Below are 17,690 nucleotides of genomic sequence, written 5' to 3'. Positions count from 1 at the left end.
CCGCTTGACAGAGTCCTACCAGGAATAGTTGGCATCTGTAAGACCACCTGATGTGCACAGCTGGAGGAGGAGAGGTGAGGTTTGCAGTATGTTTCCTGTTGTTTTCTCACTGCTGTGCTACGGAGAGACAAACTCTTGGGTAGTTGGTGGCAGTGCATTTCTACTTGTATGTTTGTCTGTGAGATGCTGTTTTATAAAAGTAGCTAACGGTAGTCTTTCAGAAATTTAAATCGATGTTATGTTGGGTACTCTTGTCTGCCTTATTGTCACAAAATGGCCTCTGAATTATGTTAAACAGTATTGACAACTCTAACCATTATTACCCATAAATTTCAGGGTGCAACAGAGAAAACCAATTATAGGACAGAATTAAAGGTGTACAAATTAAATTATAATATCATTGAGTGATCAATATATCTCAAAACTTAATTTGAGAAGGTAACATCAGCCTGTGGTGCTGCTGGTGGAAGCCCAGTTGCTTTATTTTTGCCCTAAGCCAAAGGATTTTTCAGGAGATGTTTAAAATAAGGACTGCACATGCCTTATAAGTCTGTGCATCATGATTCTGGCCTTTGAGTTATCTGCATTCCACCACTTTTCTCATTTACCTGCCCTCCTTAAGCCTGCTGCAGACAGTGCCAGAAGACAAAATTCTTCTACATGATTGTGTAGGTCATAACATGACCATAACATCACATTTCTGTATTAGAAATAGTTTCATTGATCTGAAGAATAATTCAAATCTTCTGAGAAACTGAAGTTTGGGTATTTCTTGTAATCAAAATGAACAGGACAAAACTCAACATTTATAGTTTTGTGTGTAATGAATATACACAAGTTGATTTTTCCATGACACTCTAATTTATTGACATACACCAGCCATTGCTAAAATTGGCAAAACACTAGCAGCTATGATTTATTCTAAGTGACTTTTCAAATTTCACACATTGGTCTTCAAAAAGTCTGTAAAAATGCCGTAAGGAAATCCCTTATTTAAGGTCTTATGAACTGAAATGTAATACGTTCATGCAGTGTGTCTTAAAAGTACAATGTATGGCAACCATTAAGGTGATTACCTATTTGCAGAGCAGATATGTAACATTAAAAAGAGTGCATTTTGGAAAGATTCAAGGGAGTAAATGCCAGAAACCTTTTTTTTTCCATTTGTGTTGTTTGGGGTCAGACATTTGTGAAATAGAGGTTAATAATTATTGTGCACAGCAGGGAGAGTTAGAGACGGCAAGGAAGAAGTAACAATGAAACTGTTTTCCTCATTTGCCTTTTCTCAGATGGAAATTGCCTATGAACAATAAAACCCTTCACAGTGAATCCAGCCTGGTTGGTTTTTCATTTGCAAGAAAGACAGCCATCCAATAACATTTTATTGCTAGAGAGCGGTGGACTTTAGAGATGTGTGCTATCTTTTACTTGCCTGCTATGAACGTAATTAACTGTTACACACTGTTCTTTTAAATTGTTTATAGGCACAGTGAAGGACTGACAGTCAGCAGTAAGCAGGAGTGACACAAAGTTACATTTGGACATAGTCTTTTTACGGCGTGCAAACTCTACAAGTTTCATAAATATAAAACCACTGTCATGGAGGATCCTGTCATAGCAGCCAAATAATAAAATTGTTTTCTTTCATATTCTTCTTTGTTCATGTATCTCCCTATGTTCTTTGAGGAAATTGCCATGTGGTACTCACGTAGGGAACTCCGAATAGCCCAAACTCCAGCATGCCAGGAATAGCCCATTTTATGTCGTTCCAGTTGGCACCATTGTCACCCAACCAATGTCCTGAATATTTCCCCACACCTGGGAAGGAGGAGCGCGTCAGCAACAGGGTACGGTTTGACCCGAACACACGTTCCAGGGCTCTGTGAATAGGACAGGGGACAGGAGAGAACTGTTTAAGGTGTGTGTGTGTGTGTGTGTGTGTGTGGGGGGGGGGGGGGGGTCATTATGATGCAAAGGATGTTGGAACCATAAACAAAAGATTACAAAGGGTGAAAAAAAAATACCAAGCACGTGCACACAAACATCAGTGTTTGCAGAATAAATCACACAGACTTGTAGTGCTTTCTTCCCTTTCCCGGCTGTATGCTATTGTTCAGCTTGGGAGAAATCGAAGCTGCATTGATCTCCATGACAATACAAGTCTTGCTGATGTTTACAAAACGTGTCTCCTGCCAATATTACATTTTAATTAGAGGAGGGAGGGAGAAAAAAACAGCAAAGAATGGAAAAAAGACAAATGAATTATGAGCTAACTTTAATACAGAAGTAGTGATTCAGCAAATTGTCTTCAGTGGGATTATATTTCTGAGTCTCAGGTGGGTTTGTGTTTGACTTGTGAGTGTGGGTGTGAGCACACACAGTCCTACAGTGGTTTGGTTTTACTGTGCACATATTTCTGCTGCCTTCTATCATGAACAAGCACACTGTTCAAAGTGAGTGCTAATGATTAGACATCCTAGTTCGTGCACCAAAAACTGTAAATTTGCTTCTGTGATTATTTATAAATTTAAAATTTCCTAAGCTTTATATTGCACTTCCAAAGCTGTTTTACTACAGATGTTTTTTTTCTTGTTTTTTTTTTTGTGGACGACCTTATTGTTGACTGATTAAGACATCCTTAGGGACAGCCTCTTCCATATACACACAGTGATACACCAGCATTTCTCCTTTTATTTTTTGTATTGTAAGGTAAACCCATGTGAACCCAGATTGTTACACTTTTTCATATATTTTAGCACTCTTGAAATCTTACGGAAAAACAAACAAACAAAGAAACAAACAAGAAAAATTAAGAAGACTCTCCTATAAAAAATAATAAAATAAATACATTTTAGCATTGAGGACTTCATGTTTGGATTTTGCATGTTTCTCCTCTTGGGTACGTGGGTTCTCTCTGGGTACTTTGGCTTCCCCCAACAGTCCAAAAACACAACTGTTAGGTTAGTTGGTCTCTACAGATGAGACTGATGAATGAGTGTTTGTGTGTTGTCCTATAATGGGCTGGTGTTCTGTTATAGGGTACCATGCCTCTTGCCCAATAGCTGCTGGAGATAGGCGCACAAACCAATCTTCCAACCGAAACAGTATTGAGTTTTACTCAGTGCATTGAGAGTCTTCTGGTAAAAGAAGATGGAATTCAAAATACAGCTTTAAGAATAAATTGTATATAACTTTGACATATAGTTAGAATTTCAGATTCACACTTGTGTGAAATTGTGTAAAATTAAGTATAGGAAAAGCTTTACGAGCCTAATCATAATCTGACTCATTTTGGTTAAAAACAGTTTTTAAAAAAAACATCAATAAAAACATGCTGGAAACCTATGTAGGTGCAAATACATCAGCTGGTCATAAGGGTTGTTTAAGAGGTCTATAAAACAGGACCTACATTTTTGCTAAGTGTTATGTCAGGCTAAATCCTTCAGGCTATTTTAGTTTCAGAAAAAATATGACACAAGCAACATTTTAACTGTTTGTCTATCTGCATAGATGCCACTTATTAGAGTACACATACTTTAGCTTTGATCTTCTTATATTTTCTCTATAATGGCATTTTTTAAACATTGTGAGACATGCCAGTGTACTTTCTACATGGTACTAAAAAAGCCTAAATAAAAAGGGTATCTAGGGGACACTATATACACCAATAAAGATTAAGCTTTGCTTATTTGATAAATGGGATTTTGCTTTGATATATCATAATATCTGAATGTTACAGTAATCATTGTGCCATCTGTTTTTGTTTGTTCCTTTCATAAGGTTTGAATAAAAGTCTAAGATAATCCCAACATTATTGTTGCTGAAGGTTTTGATGGCTTGTCAAAAATTCTAAGTTTTTCAGCATATGTCATAAAACATTAAAGTCTAGTAAAATGTGTTTCTATGCTATGTGTCATTGAGTTTTAGTAGATGTGCGAGTCCAGTCTAAAATCAATGGCAAGTGTGCACTGTTAAAGTATCTAAGTGAACTCATTTCAGATAAATTATCATAAATCTTTAAAAAATATATATGCCATTTGATAAAGTATATATTTTGGCTTGTTTGACTTCACTAAATGGATCCATGCCTGCAGCTTTATCACTTCTATGCATTTTTTTTCTTGTAACTTGCAAATCTTCTAATGACTTCATCTTTAAAGTAGGAATCTTTTGTTGAATCTTCTGTTCTACTCTAAAAATTGCCCAGTTAGACTTGTCTCCTATTCTGTGACAGGTATTATTTGCTTGATTTCTTTTTAATCACCTGTACTTGTTTAAAATAGGACAACTGACCCTGCGTTAATTAGGCAGTGGAATGGCCAGTCCAATTATAAAGCTGACTGTTTCAGTTTAAGTGTTTTGCTTTTTCTAAATTGATTTACCAAACTGTTATAAAACTAAAACTGATCACTAAAAGAATCGGCTAAATGTTGTCACTTTGAAACCGGATGTGCTCTGCCCAACCTTGTCTGGTTCTTTTAAGTCTCGGCTTTTGTTGTTCCTTTGCTTTACATTGTAGATAGACTTGCCACGTGATTTGATGCGCCTGCAGGTCAATTGCAGAGGCATGCCAGATCACTGTAACAGACTTAATATTACTATGATGTGTGTTACATCTATTTTCACAATTTCAATAAAAATTATTCAAAAATTAGCCAGCCAACTGCCTACATGATACACATGAAATTAAGTATGAATCCAGAAAACTTTTTTGGGCATGGAAAGGGCAGTTATTTGTCATAAAGCCAGCATTTGTACAGTCTTTTGGCAGATATCCATGATCCACATGAATTTCCATGCTCCAGTGATTATGCCCTGTACTCACCGTGATGCCCCCTTTGTAGGTTTGTGAACATAATGGGCCATTACGCAGTTCCAGTGCCAAACTCAGATGAGAAATTTGAGCACCCTGGGAGGTGGGCTCATTAAAACATATTTCTGCACATGGTATTCGACGTAGAATTTTTTACAGGAGTCATTTTCTATGATTTGGAGCAGGGCACAAGTCTCTGCACTGCAATGAAAACTTTTTTTTCCAGAGACATTGCATAACACTATCTGATTTTGAACTTGTTTTCCAATAGTTTGTGTATTTTTTTTCACTTTTTTTTTTACATTGGAAGGTACATTTAGTTTGCCAGTGCCTCGTTGCTCTAGGAAGGAAGACAGTGGGTTGGCTTTCAATCAAAAAGCTAGTCATACTACTCCTGTCACTGATTATAGATGTACTCACTTTTCAGAGGCCAGCACCATAGAGTAGCCGTACAAACTGTGGACATCATAGTGGTCCCCCCAGGCCTGCTTGGCATCCATACAAAGAGTCTTACTGTACATCACCTCATCTATAATCTCTGTGGAAAGTAAGGAGATTGAACGATAATGTAAGAAATAAAATTTAACGAATTCTAATTATAAAGCTGGATTTAGCTTAAGCAACTGTGGGGTAGGCACAATTAGAATTTGAGTGACCTTGATATAAGATGCTACATTTTTTTATTAAAACTCTTAACATTAAGGAGAAGAAATGAAAAATAAAAATAAAAGGCAGGGGAGGTGATGCATGATTAAGCAAGAGTGCACAAAAAACGATGATATTGGGAGCACTTATTCATGCCCTTATGATCATGCAGTCCAGGTCACTGCTAGATTATAAGATACTTAAAAATGGTCATCATCAAAAATCTCCACCAGGGACCCAATGGTTTTTATTTGGATGTCAAAAGCACACATGCACACACACACACACACACACATACACGTCTATCTAGCAAACAGTGCACTGTCAGTGTAAACTGTCAAGTGGGGACATGTGTTTCTAGTTATTTAATTGTAAAATAAATATCATACAAAATTTTCTTGTAAGACCTTTTCACACTATATTACCTTCAAATTTATTTTTTTTACTTTTTAGAGAAATTGCAAAGAGGGGACTTAGATTCTTAAACGACATCTACTTATCCAAGAGGGGGCCTCTGTTGTAATGCAGTGGATCTGTCTGTGCACCAGTTTCTTCTATTGAATGATTACCTTTCTCTGTGATCCAAGCATTTTATAAATAATCACTATCACTTCAAATAAATAAAGCTTAAACTGTAATTCAGAAGTAATTTGGCATTGATATCAAGGGCTGCAGTATTACCAACAAAATAATGTCTTTCAAATATATAACATTTTATAAAACCAGTGTGCTTATTTTAATTTTAAGCAAGGACTATAATACTTTCTTAAGGCTATTTGGACATATTTAGGGTACTAATTTTAAAGTAATTCATGGATGTAGTCAGGTCAGAAAATAGTTATCTTTTTGTCTAATAAATATAATGTATCATTCAAACTATAGCATGGAGGAAAAAGGTGAAAACAATAACTTATTGTTTTAAAATATCTCAATAAAGCACTCTGTTATAACACAAGTTGTCAATATATGTCTGTAATAACTTCAAAGGCTCAGCTGTAGTATATTCTGTTACTAGTATTAAGGTTCAAATAAAGTGCTACCCAAATAAATATATGATGCATTAATATACTGTCAAGCTGTCTTTAAAATGTCCTTTAGGCCTAGAGTTTAGACAGTCTCCTCTTGTATGGCATTAAATGACAGGAGTCCACTGTTGGTTGGCACATAATGATATAAGTCCTCTTTTAAATGGTCTACAGCGACAGTCGCATGTCAAAATCCAGCCAATATTACTTATAATTATTACACAAACCGTTTTTTTTGCAGTAAAATATAAAGTCCCAGCTTTCATTTGCCATTTGTATGTGTGGAATGCTGATGTAAACATTTTGAATAGATCCTCTTTACTATTTTTAACCACATTGCCATAACACTTTCTTGAGGGTATTTGGACATGTTTAAGTTACTGATTTTAAAGTGATTTGTTGATATAGTAATTTCAGAAAATAGTTAAGTAGTTATCCTTTCAGTAAGAAGTTTATTTGTCATTGAAACTATAGCATGAATGAAAAAAGTGAAAACAATAACATAAGAAATGTCATTCAATAAAGCACTCTCTTCACACACAACTTGATAATATATGTCTATAATAATGTATAGGCTCAAGTGTAGTATATTCTGTTACTAGTATTAAGGTTCAAATAAAGTGCCACCCAAATAAATATATGAGGCATTAATGTACTGTCAAGCTGTCTTTAAAATGTCCTTTAGGCCTAGAGTTTAGACAGTCTCCTCTTGTATGGCAGTAAATGACAGGAGTCCACTGTTGGTTGGCACATAATGATATAAGTCCCCTTTCAAATGGTCTACAGCGACAGTCACATGCAAAAATCCAGCCAATAATATTTATAATTATTACGCAAACCCGTTTTTTGGCAGTAAAATATAAAGTCCCAGCTTTCATTTGCCATTTGTATGTGTGGAATGCTGATGTAAACATTTTGAATAGATCATCTTTACTATTTTTAACCACATTGCCATAACACTTTCTTGAGGGTATTTGGACATGTTTAAGTTACTGATTTTAAAGTGATTTGTTGATATAGTAATTTCAGAAAATAGTTAGGTAGTTATCCTTTCAGTAAGAAGTTTATTTGTCATTCAAACTATAGCATGAATGAAAAAAATGAAAACAATAACATAAGAAATGTCATTCAATAAAGCACACTCTTCACACACAACTTGATAATATATGTCTATAATAAATGTATAGGCTCAAGTGTAGTATATTCTGTTACTAGTTTTAAGGTTCAAATAAAGTGATACCCAAATAAATATATGAGGCATTAATGTACTGTCAAGCTGTCATTAAAATTTCATTTAGGCCTACAGAATAGACAGTCTCCTCTTGTATGGTATTAAATGACAGGAGTCCACTGTTGGCTGGCACATAATGATATAAGTCCCCTTTTAAATGGTCTACAGCGACAGTCACATGCAAAAATCCAGCCAATAATACTTATAATTATTACACAAACCGTTTTTTTGGCAGTAAAATGTAAAGTCCCAGCTTTCATTGGCCATTTGTACGTGTGGAATGGTGATGTAAACATTTTGAATAGATCCTCTTTACTATTTTTTAACCACATAGCCATAATACTTTCTTGAGGGTATTTGGACATGTTTAAGGTACTGATTTTAAAGTAATTTATTGATATAGTAATTTCAGGAAATAGTTAAGTAGGTATCCTTTCAGTAAGAAGTTTATTTGGTATTCAAACTATAGCATGAATGAAAAAAGTGAAGACAATAACATAAGAAATTTCATTCAATAAAGCACTCTCTTCACACACAGCTGTAGTATATTCTATTACTAGTATTAAGGTTCAAATAAAGTGCTACCCAAATAAATATATGAGGCATTAATGTGCTGTCATGCTGTCATAAAAATTTCCTTTAGGCCTAGAGTTTAGACAGTCTCCTCTTGTATGGCAGTAAATGACAGGAGTCCACTGTTGGTTGGCACATAATGATATAAGTCCCCTTTTAAATGGTCTACAGCGACAGTCACATGCAAAAACCCAGCCAATAATACTTATAATTATTACGCAAACCCGTTTTTTGGCAGTAAAATATAAAGTCCCAGCTTTCATTTGCCATTTGTATGTGTGGAATGGTGATGTAAACATTTTGAACAGATCCTCTTTACTATTTTTAACCACATTGCCATAACACTTTCTTGAGGGTATTTGGGCATGTTTAAGGTACTGATTTTAAAGTGATTTATTTATATAGTAATTTCAGGAAGCAGGTAAGTAGTTATCCTTTCAGTAAGAAGTTTATTTGTCATTCAAACTATAGCATGAATGAAAAAAGTGAAGACAATAACATAAGAAATTTCATTCAATAAAGCACTCTCTTCACACACAACTTGATAATATATGTCTATAATAATGTATAGGCTCAAGTGTAGTATATTCTGTTACTAGTATTAAGGTTCAAATAAAGTGCTACCCAAATAAATATATGAGGCATTAATGTGCTGTCAAGCTGTCATTAAAATTTCCTTTAGGCCTAAAGTTTAGACAGTCTCCGCTTGTATGGCATTAAATGACAGGAGTCCACTGTTGGTTGGCACATAATGATATAAGTCCCCTTTTAAATGGTCTACAGCGACAGTCACATGCAAAAACCCAGCCAATAATACTTATAATTATTACGCAAACCCGTTTTTTGGCAGTAAAATATAAAGTCCCAGCTTTCATTTGCCATTTGTATGTGTGGAATGGTGATGTAAACATTTTGAACAGATCCTCTTTACTATTTTTAACCACATTGCCATAACACTTTGTTGAGGGTATTTGGGCATGTTTAAGGTACTAATTTTAAAGTGATTTATTTATATAGTAATTTCAGGAAGCAGTTAAGTAGTTATCCTTTCAGTAAGAAGTTTATTTGTCATTCAAACTATAGCATGAATGAAAAAAGTGAAGACAATAACATAAGAAATTTCATTCAATAAAGCACTCTCTTCACACACAACTTGATAATATATGTCTATAATAATGTATAGGCTCAAGTGTAGTATATTCTGTTACTAGTATTAAGGTTCAAATAAAGTGCTACCCAAATAAATATATGAGGCATTAATGTGCTGTCAAGCTGTCATTAAAATTTCCTTTAGGCCTAAAGTTTAGACAGTCTCCTCTTGTATGGCATTAAATGACAGGAGTCCACTGTTGGTTGGCACATAATGATATAAGTCCCCTTTTAAATGGTCTACAGCGACAGTCACATGCCAAAATCCAGCCAATAATACTTTATATTTTACTGCCAAAAAAACGGGTTTGCATAATAATTATAAGTCCCAGCTTTCATTTGCCATTTGTATGTGTGGAATGGTGATGTAAACATTTTGAATAGATCCTCTTTACTATTTTTACCCCATTGCCATAACACTTTCTTGAGGGTATTTGGGCATGTTTAAGGTACTGATTTTAAAGTGATTTATTTATATAGTAATTTCAGGAAATAGTTAAGTAGGTATCCTTTCAGTAAGAAGTTTATTTGCCATTCAAACTAGCATGAATGAAAAAAGTGAAGACAATAACAGCACTCTCTTCACACACAGCTGTAGTATATTCTATTACTAGTATTAAGGTTCAAATAAAGTGCTACCCAAATAAATATATGTGGCATTACTGTACTGTCAAGCTGTCATTAAAATTTCCTTTAGGCCTACAGAATAGACAGTCTCCTCTTGTATGGCATTAAATGACAGGAGTCCACTGTTGGCTGGCACATAATGATATAAGTCCCCATTTAAATGGTCTACAGTGATAGTCGCATGCCACAATCCAGCCAAAATCCTAAATTCATATAACTATTCTATATGACCTGTTATTTTTTACAGCAAAAAACATAACCCCGAGCCAAAAGTATTTTGTACTAAATAAATATTTTGAATAAAATGGTCAGCCACACGATTCATTGTATAGTATTTTATTAATATAAAAAAATCTGTTTTACAATGTATTTTTACATCAATCTGCAGTACAGAAATATTGTTCACCGGTACATAATGAAACATGTTTTCTCTTAAGGAAGAATTTAAATCAAATTTGAAAATATTGAGCTACCAGGAAGAGCATAAAATGAACATTATTGGGATTGATTTCCAAAGCCTGAAACAAGATTGCCTCTTTTTTAAATTTTTGTCAAAAAGTTCAATAGTGCATCTTTCTGTGGGTGGAGATAATTATATCAGCTGCTCCAACCCTAGCAAGAGTAGCAGTCAAGCAGTGAATGACAGCACTTCTCATATCTATAGGGCTTGGGTTCCGCATTGCATTGTGGGACGTGGCAGCCATGTTGATGGCTACGCGAACGTTAACATAACTCTGACAACGTTGAAAGAAGAGACGTAGAAGTAGAGTTGAGAAAGAATAGATAAAAAAAAGATGTTTAAATCCTGAAAAGGATCTGGAATTTACCGGGACACATTAAATAGAGAAGCCAGGGACTGGTATGTTGACCTTGTTTGCGGTGTGAGCGCCTATACTTCAGAACAGTTCCGAAGCTACAAGTCCTTGGAGTCTCATGTGCAGTTCACGAATGGATGGGTTCAGGAGCTGCAGATCATAAAGTCAGCAAACAGTGGGAACACAGTAACTCGTACAAAGGTAAGCTGTGCTCTGACAGGCTCTGGCACCTGCTAGTTTAGTAACTGCTAACCGTTAGTGCTAACAACCACTCACGCATGTAATGTACTTTTAACTAGCTGCTATGTGTTTCAAAGGTGTAATTAGTAACGTTAACTGCCAACCCTCCCTAAACCCTCCGGGTTTCTCATATATTTGAGCCTTTTCCCGCTGCCGTTTTAGTATTTATGTGCATGTATGTGGTGTCGCGGTTGAAGGAAAGAAACAATGTAGGCTATAAAATAAAACCGTGCATCTTTAACTTACCAGAATGAAAATGCAGGGAACACACTCTCATTGACATTGGGATACTGTGGAAAGTTATGTTCGGTCGTCTTAAAGCCACGATCCAAGCGAGATGACGGCTCCGTGGTTGCGCCTCCAGGCAGGAAAGCGGTGGAAAGTTAACCCATTTTCTATGTTTTTCCCATGGCGATCATGTGTTGCGCTGTTACAGCCCACAATACAGCAAAGGGAGTACAGTACGTGGTAGTCATAGCCAGTAGTCTGAGTAGCGGTAAAGGAGGCAATTAAAATGGCGGCCACGCAAAGTAATGCTATTTTTAGAACGTGACATCATCACAAGACGTCATATCGCGTGGTAAGCGGTAGGGCAAGCTTGATGTGTCCTCTGCTGTTTCGCTGTAAAAGAGCTGTGCGTTACCCTTGGTTTTACTCGGTAAAACGACTGCTTTTTCCAAGTCTAAGACCATGGTTTTTAAACATTGTTGCTATGGAACGTGCAACAGCGACTCGAGGTACGCTGATCGGCCGCATATGAAGGATGTTTTCTCCATTAATTTCCCGAAATTCAAGACTGCCAAGGAGAAATGTGTGCGCTGGGTACACCGGTGCAGTCGGCCTACACAACAGTTCAACCCGGAAACAGTTACCAAATTGACGTACATATGTAGCAAGCATTTTGTTGGAGGAAAGGGCACAACCGAAGAACATCCTGACCCAATTCCAGCAACATCAAGTAGTGAACAGGTAAGAGTTTTTTGGTGTTTTATTGAAGCTTAAATCTTATCATACGTCGAACAGCTCACGACGAAATGAGCCATCTAATGTTACACTTTTGTCATGTCTGCGTGTCTATCCTGCCTCGCGATATTGGTTTAGGTCCCTAAATTGACCATGATTGTTTGTTTTGTCATCATTTCAGCTGGAGAGGTACAGCTGGAATTTCTTAAGGGAAAGATTCTGAGATGTAAACAGTTGTTTTGTAGCTACCTATTGGCAACATATACCAATTCCTGGACGGTGATTACAAACAGAAAAAAAAACGGCAGACGACACCATGAACGCAGAGCAGGAAAAAAAAACAACGACTTACCGTTCGATCAACTCGGCCCGTTTTCCAGTCTTTTTAAGCCCTCGACACTCAAGCTATCGTTTGAGCTGAAGGTTGGTGTGTTCTTCGACAGTTCGACCAGTAAACCGTGCGCCTGGGACATCGTCTTGCGAAAGTTTAACGGCTGCAAAGTCGGTCATATCACTGTTTCTGTTGCGCGTGTAATGGCTGGTGGCTACGGGCGCTCTCTACCTGTTTGTCCTACCAAAGCGGCAAGGGCCGTTGCTCCTGAGATGGTGAGGTCACGTGCACGGTACGCCATTACGTCATGACGCCCACGCCCTATTACAAAGAAATGCTAAAAGATTATGTGGGAGGAATGGGTGTTTAACCTTACCAGTTTGAACCTGAATCTACAGCTTGATCTCCAGAATCAAGCGGGGACTCTTCAGGTGGTCCAAAATAGAGCAAGCCCACAGCATCATAAAAGTACTCTTTGGCTTCCTAGCCACCACAGCAAGCTTCTTGTAGATGTCTAGAAAATAGGCAATTTTAATTAAACTTGTTTTTCATGGCAGGCAATGCTCAAAGTGTGCTAGATGTGTTGTTGAAGTCATGACCATATTATTATATTATCCTATCCTAATATCCTTTAAGGAGTAGCTGCTATACTTTGATTTATGCCTTTATCAAGGCCTGTTGCTTGGTGCTCCAAAGTTTTTGGATGGCAGTTATCAAATAGCTGTGCTACAGATTAAAATATGTCTTCATCTTATAAATGGAGATATTTATATGCCAGAAAAGGTTCATGGCAGTTTTTGGGTAACACCCACTGAGCATGGTGGCAGCCGCGACCATCAAGTTGCCTCTGTGTTCTTACAGACACTTTTAACAGCCAACAGTACCCCTAACCTGCTTCATTGTCACTATGCTGGCTCCTAAACACAACACAAATTGCAAACAGGGTTCTCAAGCAACTTTCAGAAATGATAAACTTCTGTTGAGCTAATGAGCACAAATTTGCCACATTTTCAAGGTCACTACAAAATAAGAATATAAGTTTAGATTTGCTTGTCAGTACTGCGATATAGACCAAACTGTTTAAAACTACAAACAAAAGGTTTGGAAGAGGCTTAAGACTTGAGCTTTCAATGCATAGAGTCTAAAATCAAGTCAGTTTCTAAGCACAACCTCTGTCACAGTACTCCAGCTGAACAATAGCAACCTTTAGGTGGGGTACTTTAATCGGCATGTTAATGTTGATGTGCCGAAGGACCATTCCTGAATTAAAAGACAACTCTTTACGTCCAAACACAGGGGAAATGTGCTGGTGTTTTCATTCCAATCCATACATCCATCCCAAAGAAGAAACATTTACAAGACTAAAGCTTTTAGAAACCAATCCAGACAAGCAGATTCACTAACAGTTAGTAATAATGGGTTTGGAATTTCTGTTTTTCTAGGGTTTTTTTTAGGATTTGAAATTTTAGAGATATTCGATTAAAAAAAATTAAATATTATGTACTACAAATATATTAGATATTAACTTACAACTCCTCATAATTGGAGCCCTCTGTTTCAGGTTCCCAGTCATGGTCATCCACATCACATTTCTAAAAACCAATCCTTGTCCAGGCAAGTTGTCAGGATTGTGGGTATATATTCAGGGCAGAAGACGAATTTCTTCTTTTAAGGCTTGTGAAACAGTTGCGACAAAAGTCACAATTGAGAGTTTTTTCTCCTTTTGCAGCCATTTTAATCTTATTACGTATACATCTTGCCTTCCAATAGGTAGGCAAATTTACCTAGGTTACTTTTGAAACTTTTTATCTACATCTTTCAAACCACAACAAAGTAAGGTTCACATTTTAACTTCTAATGAATGTTTTTATCATATATACATCACTTTGTTTTCTTTTACAAACTCTCCCTAGTTAACCACTTGCCATGTGATTGTTCCTAAATATTTCAGAGAAAAATGAGACATAAAAGGGTTTGTCCAGAAACAGAAGCTTTGCATTTCACTTCTTCTGGGAGGGATAAAGACACATTTTACAAAAGATTCATCAACAAGGAGAAAGGTAAGTTTGTTAAATTAGTATATCAGACTCTCTGGAGTTTTCTGTGTTATACAGGTATAACATTTCAATTCAGCCCTTGTACACCATCTTAGTATTACAGTATGTGATATATTGCCATGTAAGGTTTTGCCCAAAATGTTCTAAAGACATAGTTTGTCATGGTAGTACAGGTCTGTGTATATGTAGAAAGATAAAATCCTCTGACATTTTGGATAACACTGTGGAAAAATGTAAGTTAATGCTTTATAGGATTTCCAGTATTTGTGTACCTTCATTTGTGAGTAAAATTACAAGGATTAGGTCCTCTGGATGGGTTCTTCTTTGTTGAAACTTTGTTGAAATCAAAGCCACTGCTTACAAGGCTGGGTTTATCAATAGCCCCACAGACTTAAGAAGTGTCTTGGAAAAGAGATGAAACATTTCAATAAAGACAAATGCATCCAGAGGACCTATTTAATTTGTTTTCACCTGAATTTTTTAGGAGTGTCAGGAAACATAATTTTGCAATTTGTTAATTATATACATTAGACCATAAAAGTTTTTTTTCCATCCAGGGGTTTTTATCTCTAGTTGTAAATTTTTGTTTTACAGAAACTTACAATGGTATACTTCCATTGTGCCAATACTTATTTTCTGTTTCGAGCTGAAAGCATGCTGGAATGGGAAGGGGGAAGGGTGAGGTGCAAACATGTTTGCAGGCCTGTTGTTCTGATGCAAATGTGATTAATGGCTGTGCTGCTACAGAACTGTGACCACCCCCTTAAACACAGAGATGTGGTATCAATATTCTAAGTAGAAACCTGTAATGAACTAAAAAAAACATTTAAAATGCTAGATATTAAAAATGTCTTTAAACACAACATGTCAGGAATCCTGAATCAAGAAAACTTTGTTGTCACAATGTGTTACCATGGTGAAATTACTTAGGATGTAAATAAAAAATAAACACATTTTAAAGTAACGTCACATAATATATAGCAGACTTGATATTTACAGGGTATTTTTTCACAGAAAATACAACTGATAATTACACAAAGCAGTCAGGGGCCTAAATGGTAATTGGTAAATAGTATGTACTTTGATTTCTACCAATGTTTTTACAGGACCAACTCCATTCATCGCATAGCAGTCCACAACTACCAGAAAAGATCTCACAGACATCTCACAGAGTGTTATCTGTGTTTACCCAGAAATGACTGACACTCACCTGAGTCACATTCCAGAGGAATTATGCATTGGTGAAATGGTAAGGATGCATTCATGCATGGTTTTATATAAAATGTTTTGCTGTGCTTTTCTTGTTTGCTGCAATACTATGGATAATGTGTGTTTTTCATTCCAGATCCAGTCAGAGCAGAAAAATGTTCCAGGAGAACAAACAGAACAACACCATGAAGTAAAAAACCAAGGACAAGATACACATACAGTAAGTTTTTTCAAGTCCCAAGTAGTGGTGTGTACAATTACGTCTATTTACTGTATGACAATACTTATCATTGGCAGAGATTTGACTGTAATGTATAAATTGCTCATGTTTATTGAATATGACTCTTAGGGACCAAAGTTCACTCATATTTTGTGCTTTCTAAATTTAAATATGTAGTTGCAGTTTTTCCACATTGTGAACTGTGACCATAACTGTAACAATTAATGTGCAATAACCAAGGTGCAATAATCTATTTAATACACTGTCCTACAACCCGTGCAATAATCCTGATGTAGTGACTTCTGCTGCTATCACCACCTGAACATAAGTCAGCCCACATGTATGTATGTATGTATGTATGTATGTATGTATGTATGTATGTATGTACAAATGTATACAATGTATATGCACATACATACGCGTAGGTGCGTATGTAAGTAGGCGCATAGATATATGTATATATTTAAGTATATAGATATATATATATATATATATATATATATATATATATATATATATATATATATATATATATATATATATAGACCACTAAGAATGTAAATGAGACATCATATGCCCTATTTCCTATTTCCTTTTTTGTATTTTTTGGTATTCTTTCTGATCCATTGTATATATGAAGATTCACTGTATATAACTGAATGCACCTTCCCTACTCTGCACCTTCTTGTATGAGCCGATGTGACGAGTGAATTTCTCCATTGTGAGATCAATAAAGACTATCTTAATCTTAATCTTAATCCTGCGAACCAAAATATGTGAGAATTTTATCTTTATGTGTTTATAGATAGGAATTTGTGTCTGTATAAAGGATTTTTGTATAATCTTGTATAAAATCTGGGCTGCACAGTGGTGCTGAGATTAGCACTGTTGCCTTGCAGCAAGAAGGTTCTGGGTTCAAATCCAACCCTGGGTCTTTCTGCATGGAGTTTGCATGTTCTCCCCTTGCATGCGTGCATCTTCTTCCTTACTGACTGCACTATTTGAGCAGAACGTATCATGGTAACCACTGATGCACTTCTGTTTTGGCTAAAGTGTACCTACTCAATAAGGGCATTTGGATAGACCCACAGCAGAATTTTAACTCATATCTGTAATTAGAGAACACAAAAATTGTAAATTGTGTGAAAAAAATTGGAACTTATCAAATTGTTTGTAGCTTGTCAAATTACTTTTTAAATACAAATCTTTATGGATGCATAACAATAAAATTATCAGATACTTTGGATTACCATGTGGAAAAATATTTTTATAACTACACATTCTGATTTAAATGCATACAGTATAGATAGATAGATAGATAGATAGATAGATAGATAGATAGATAGATAGATAGATAGATAGATAGATAGATAGATAGATAGATAGAAATTATTAGGACCTATTTTCCACCTATTAATAACACCTATTTAACAATCAGTCAGTGATACATGGAGAGATATTGCAAGAACCTGTTAAATACCACCCTCCCTAATGTTTATGAATTCTTCCAATGTTTTCACAGGACATACTCTGTTCATCACATACCAGTACACAAACAACAGATGAGATGGATAACTTAGAGAGTATACTCAGTATTCACCAAGAAATGACTGGCACTAACCTGAGGGATGAGTATTTATAAACATGTTGCAGCTCAAGAGGAGTATTGCGACTCAGATGCAGATGTCCAGTCTGTGCAGAGTACTACCACATGTCAAGAAGGCAAGATCTTAGGTTGCATGCAGTGTATAACACTAACAATGTAAATTACTTTATTCAACTATAAAAATTG

The 17,690-nt window shown here is 35.9% G+C and overlaps 1 protein-coding gene and 1 long non-coding RNA gene across 2 annotated transcripts in view; one reads left to right on the top strand and one right to left on the bottom strand.

The window, feature by feature from the left end:
- Window positions 1-1,708: 1,708 nt before the first annotated feature.
- The window catches only part of LOC118562429 (sucrase-isomaltase, intestinal-like), a gene marked incomplete at both ends in the record, with an annotated part of 34,167 nt that continues 18,185 nt past the window's right edge, over window positions 1,709-17,690 (bottom strand). Inside the window, 2 exons of the mRNA XM_036134804.1 lie at window positions 1,709-1,880; window positions 5,234-5,351. Coding sequence (XP_035990697.1) covers window positions 1,709-1,880; window positions 5,234-5,351 — 290 coding nt within the window. The remainder of the gene's footprint in view (window positions 1,881-5,233; window positions 5,352-17,690) is intronic.
- On the top strand, window positions 13,905-17,687 carry LOC118562430. The gene is made up of 4 exons (XR_004930615.1): window positions 13,905-14,472; window positions 15,576-15,718; window positions 15,815-15,898; window positions 17,421-17,687. It is a non-coding gene; the product is annotated as an uncharacterized LOC118562430 (long non-coding RNA).

The sequence above is a fragment of the Fundulus heteroclitus genome, unplaced genomic scaffold (genome assembly GCF_011125445.2).
Source record: "Fundulus heteroclitus isolate FHET01 unplaced genomic scaffold, MU-UCD_Fhet_4.1 scaffold_917, whole genome shotgun sequence".
Classification (NCBI taxonomy): Eukaryota; Metazoa; Chordata; class Actinopteri; order Cyprinodontiformes; family Fundulidae; genus Fundulus; species Fundulus heteroclitus.
The sequence above is the reverse complement of the archived record's forward strand: the minus strand, read 5'-3'. Positions and strand labels throughout refer to the sequence as shown.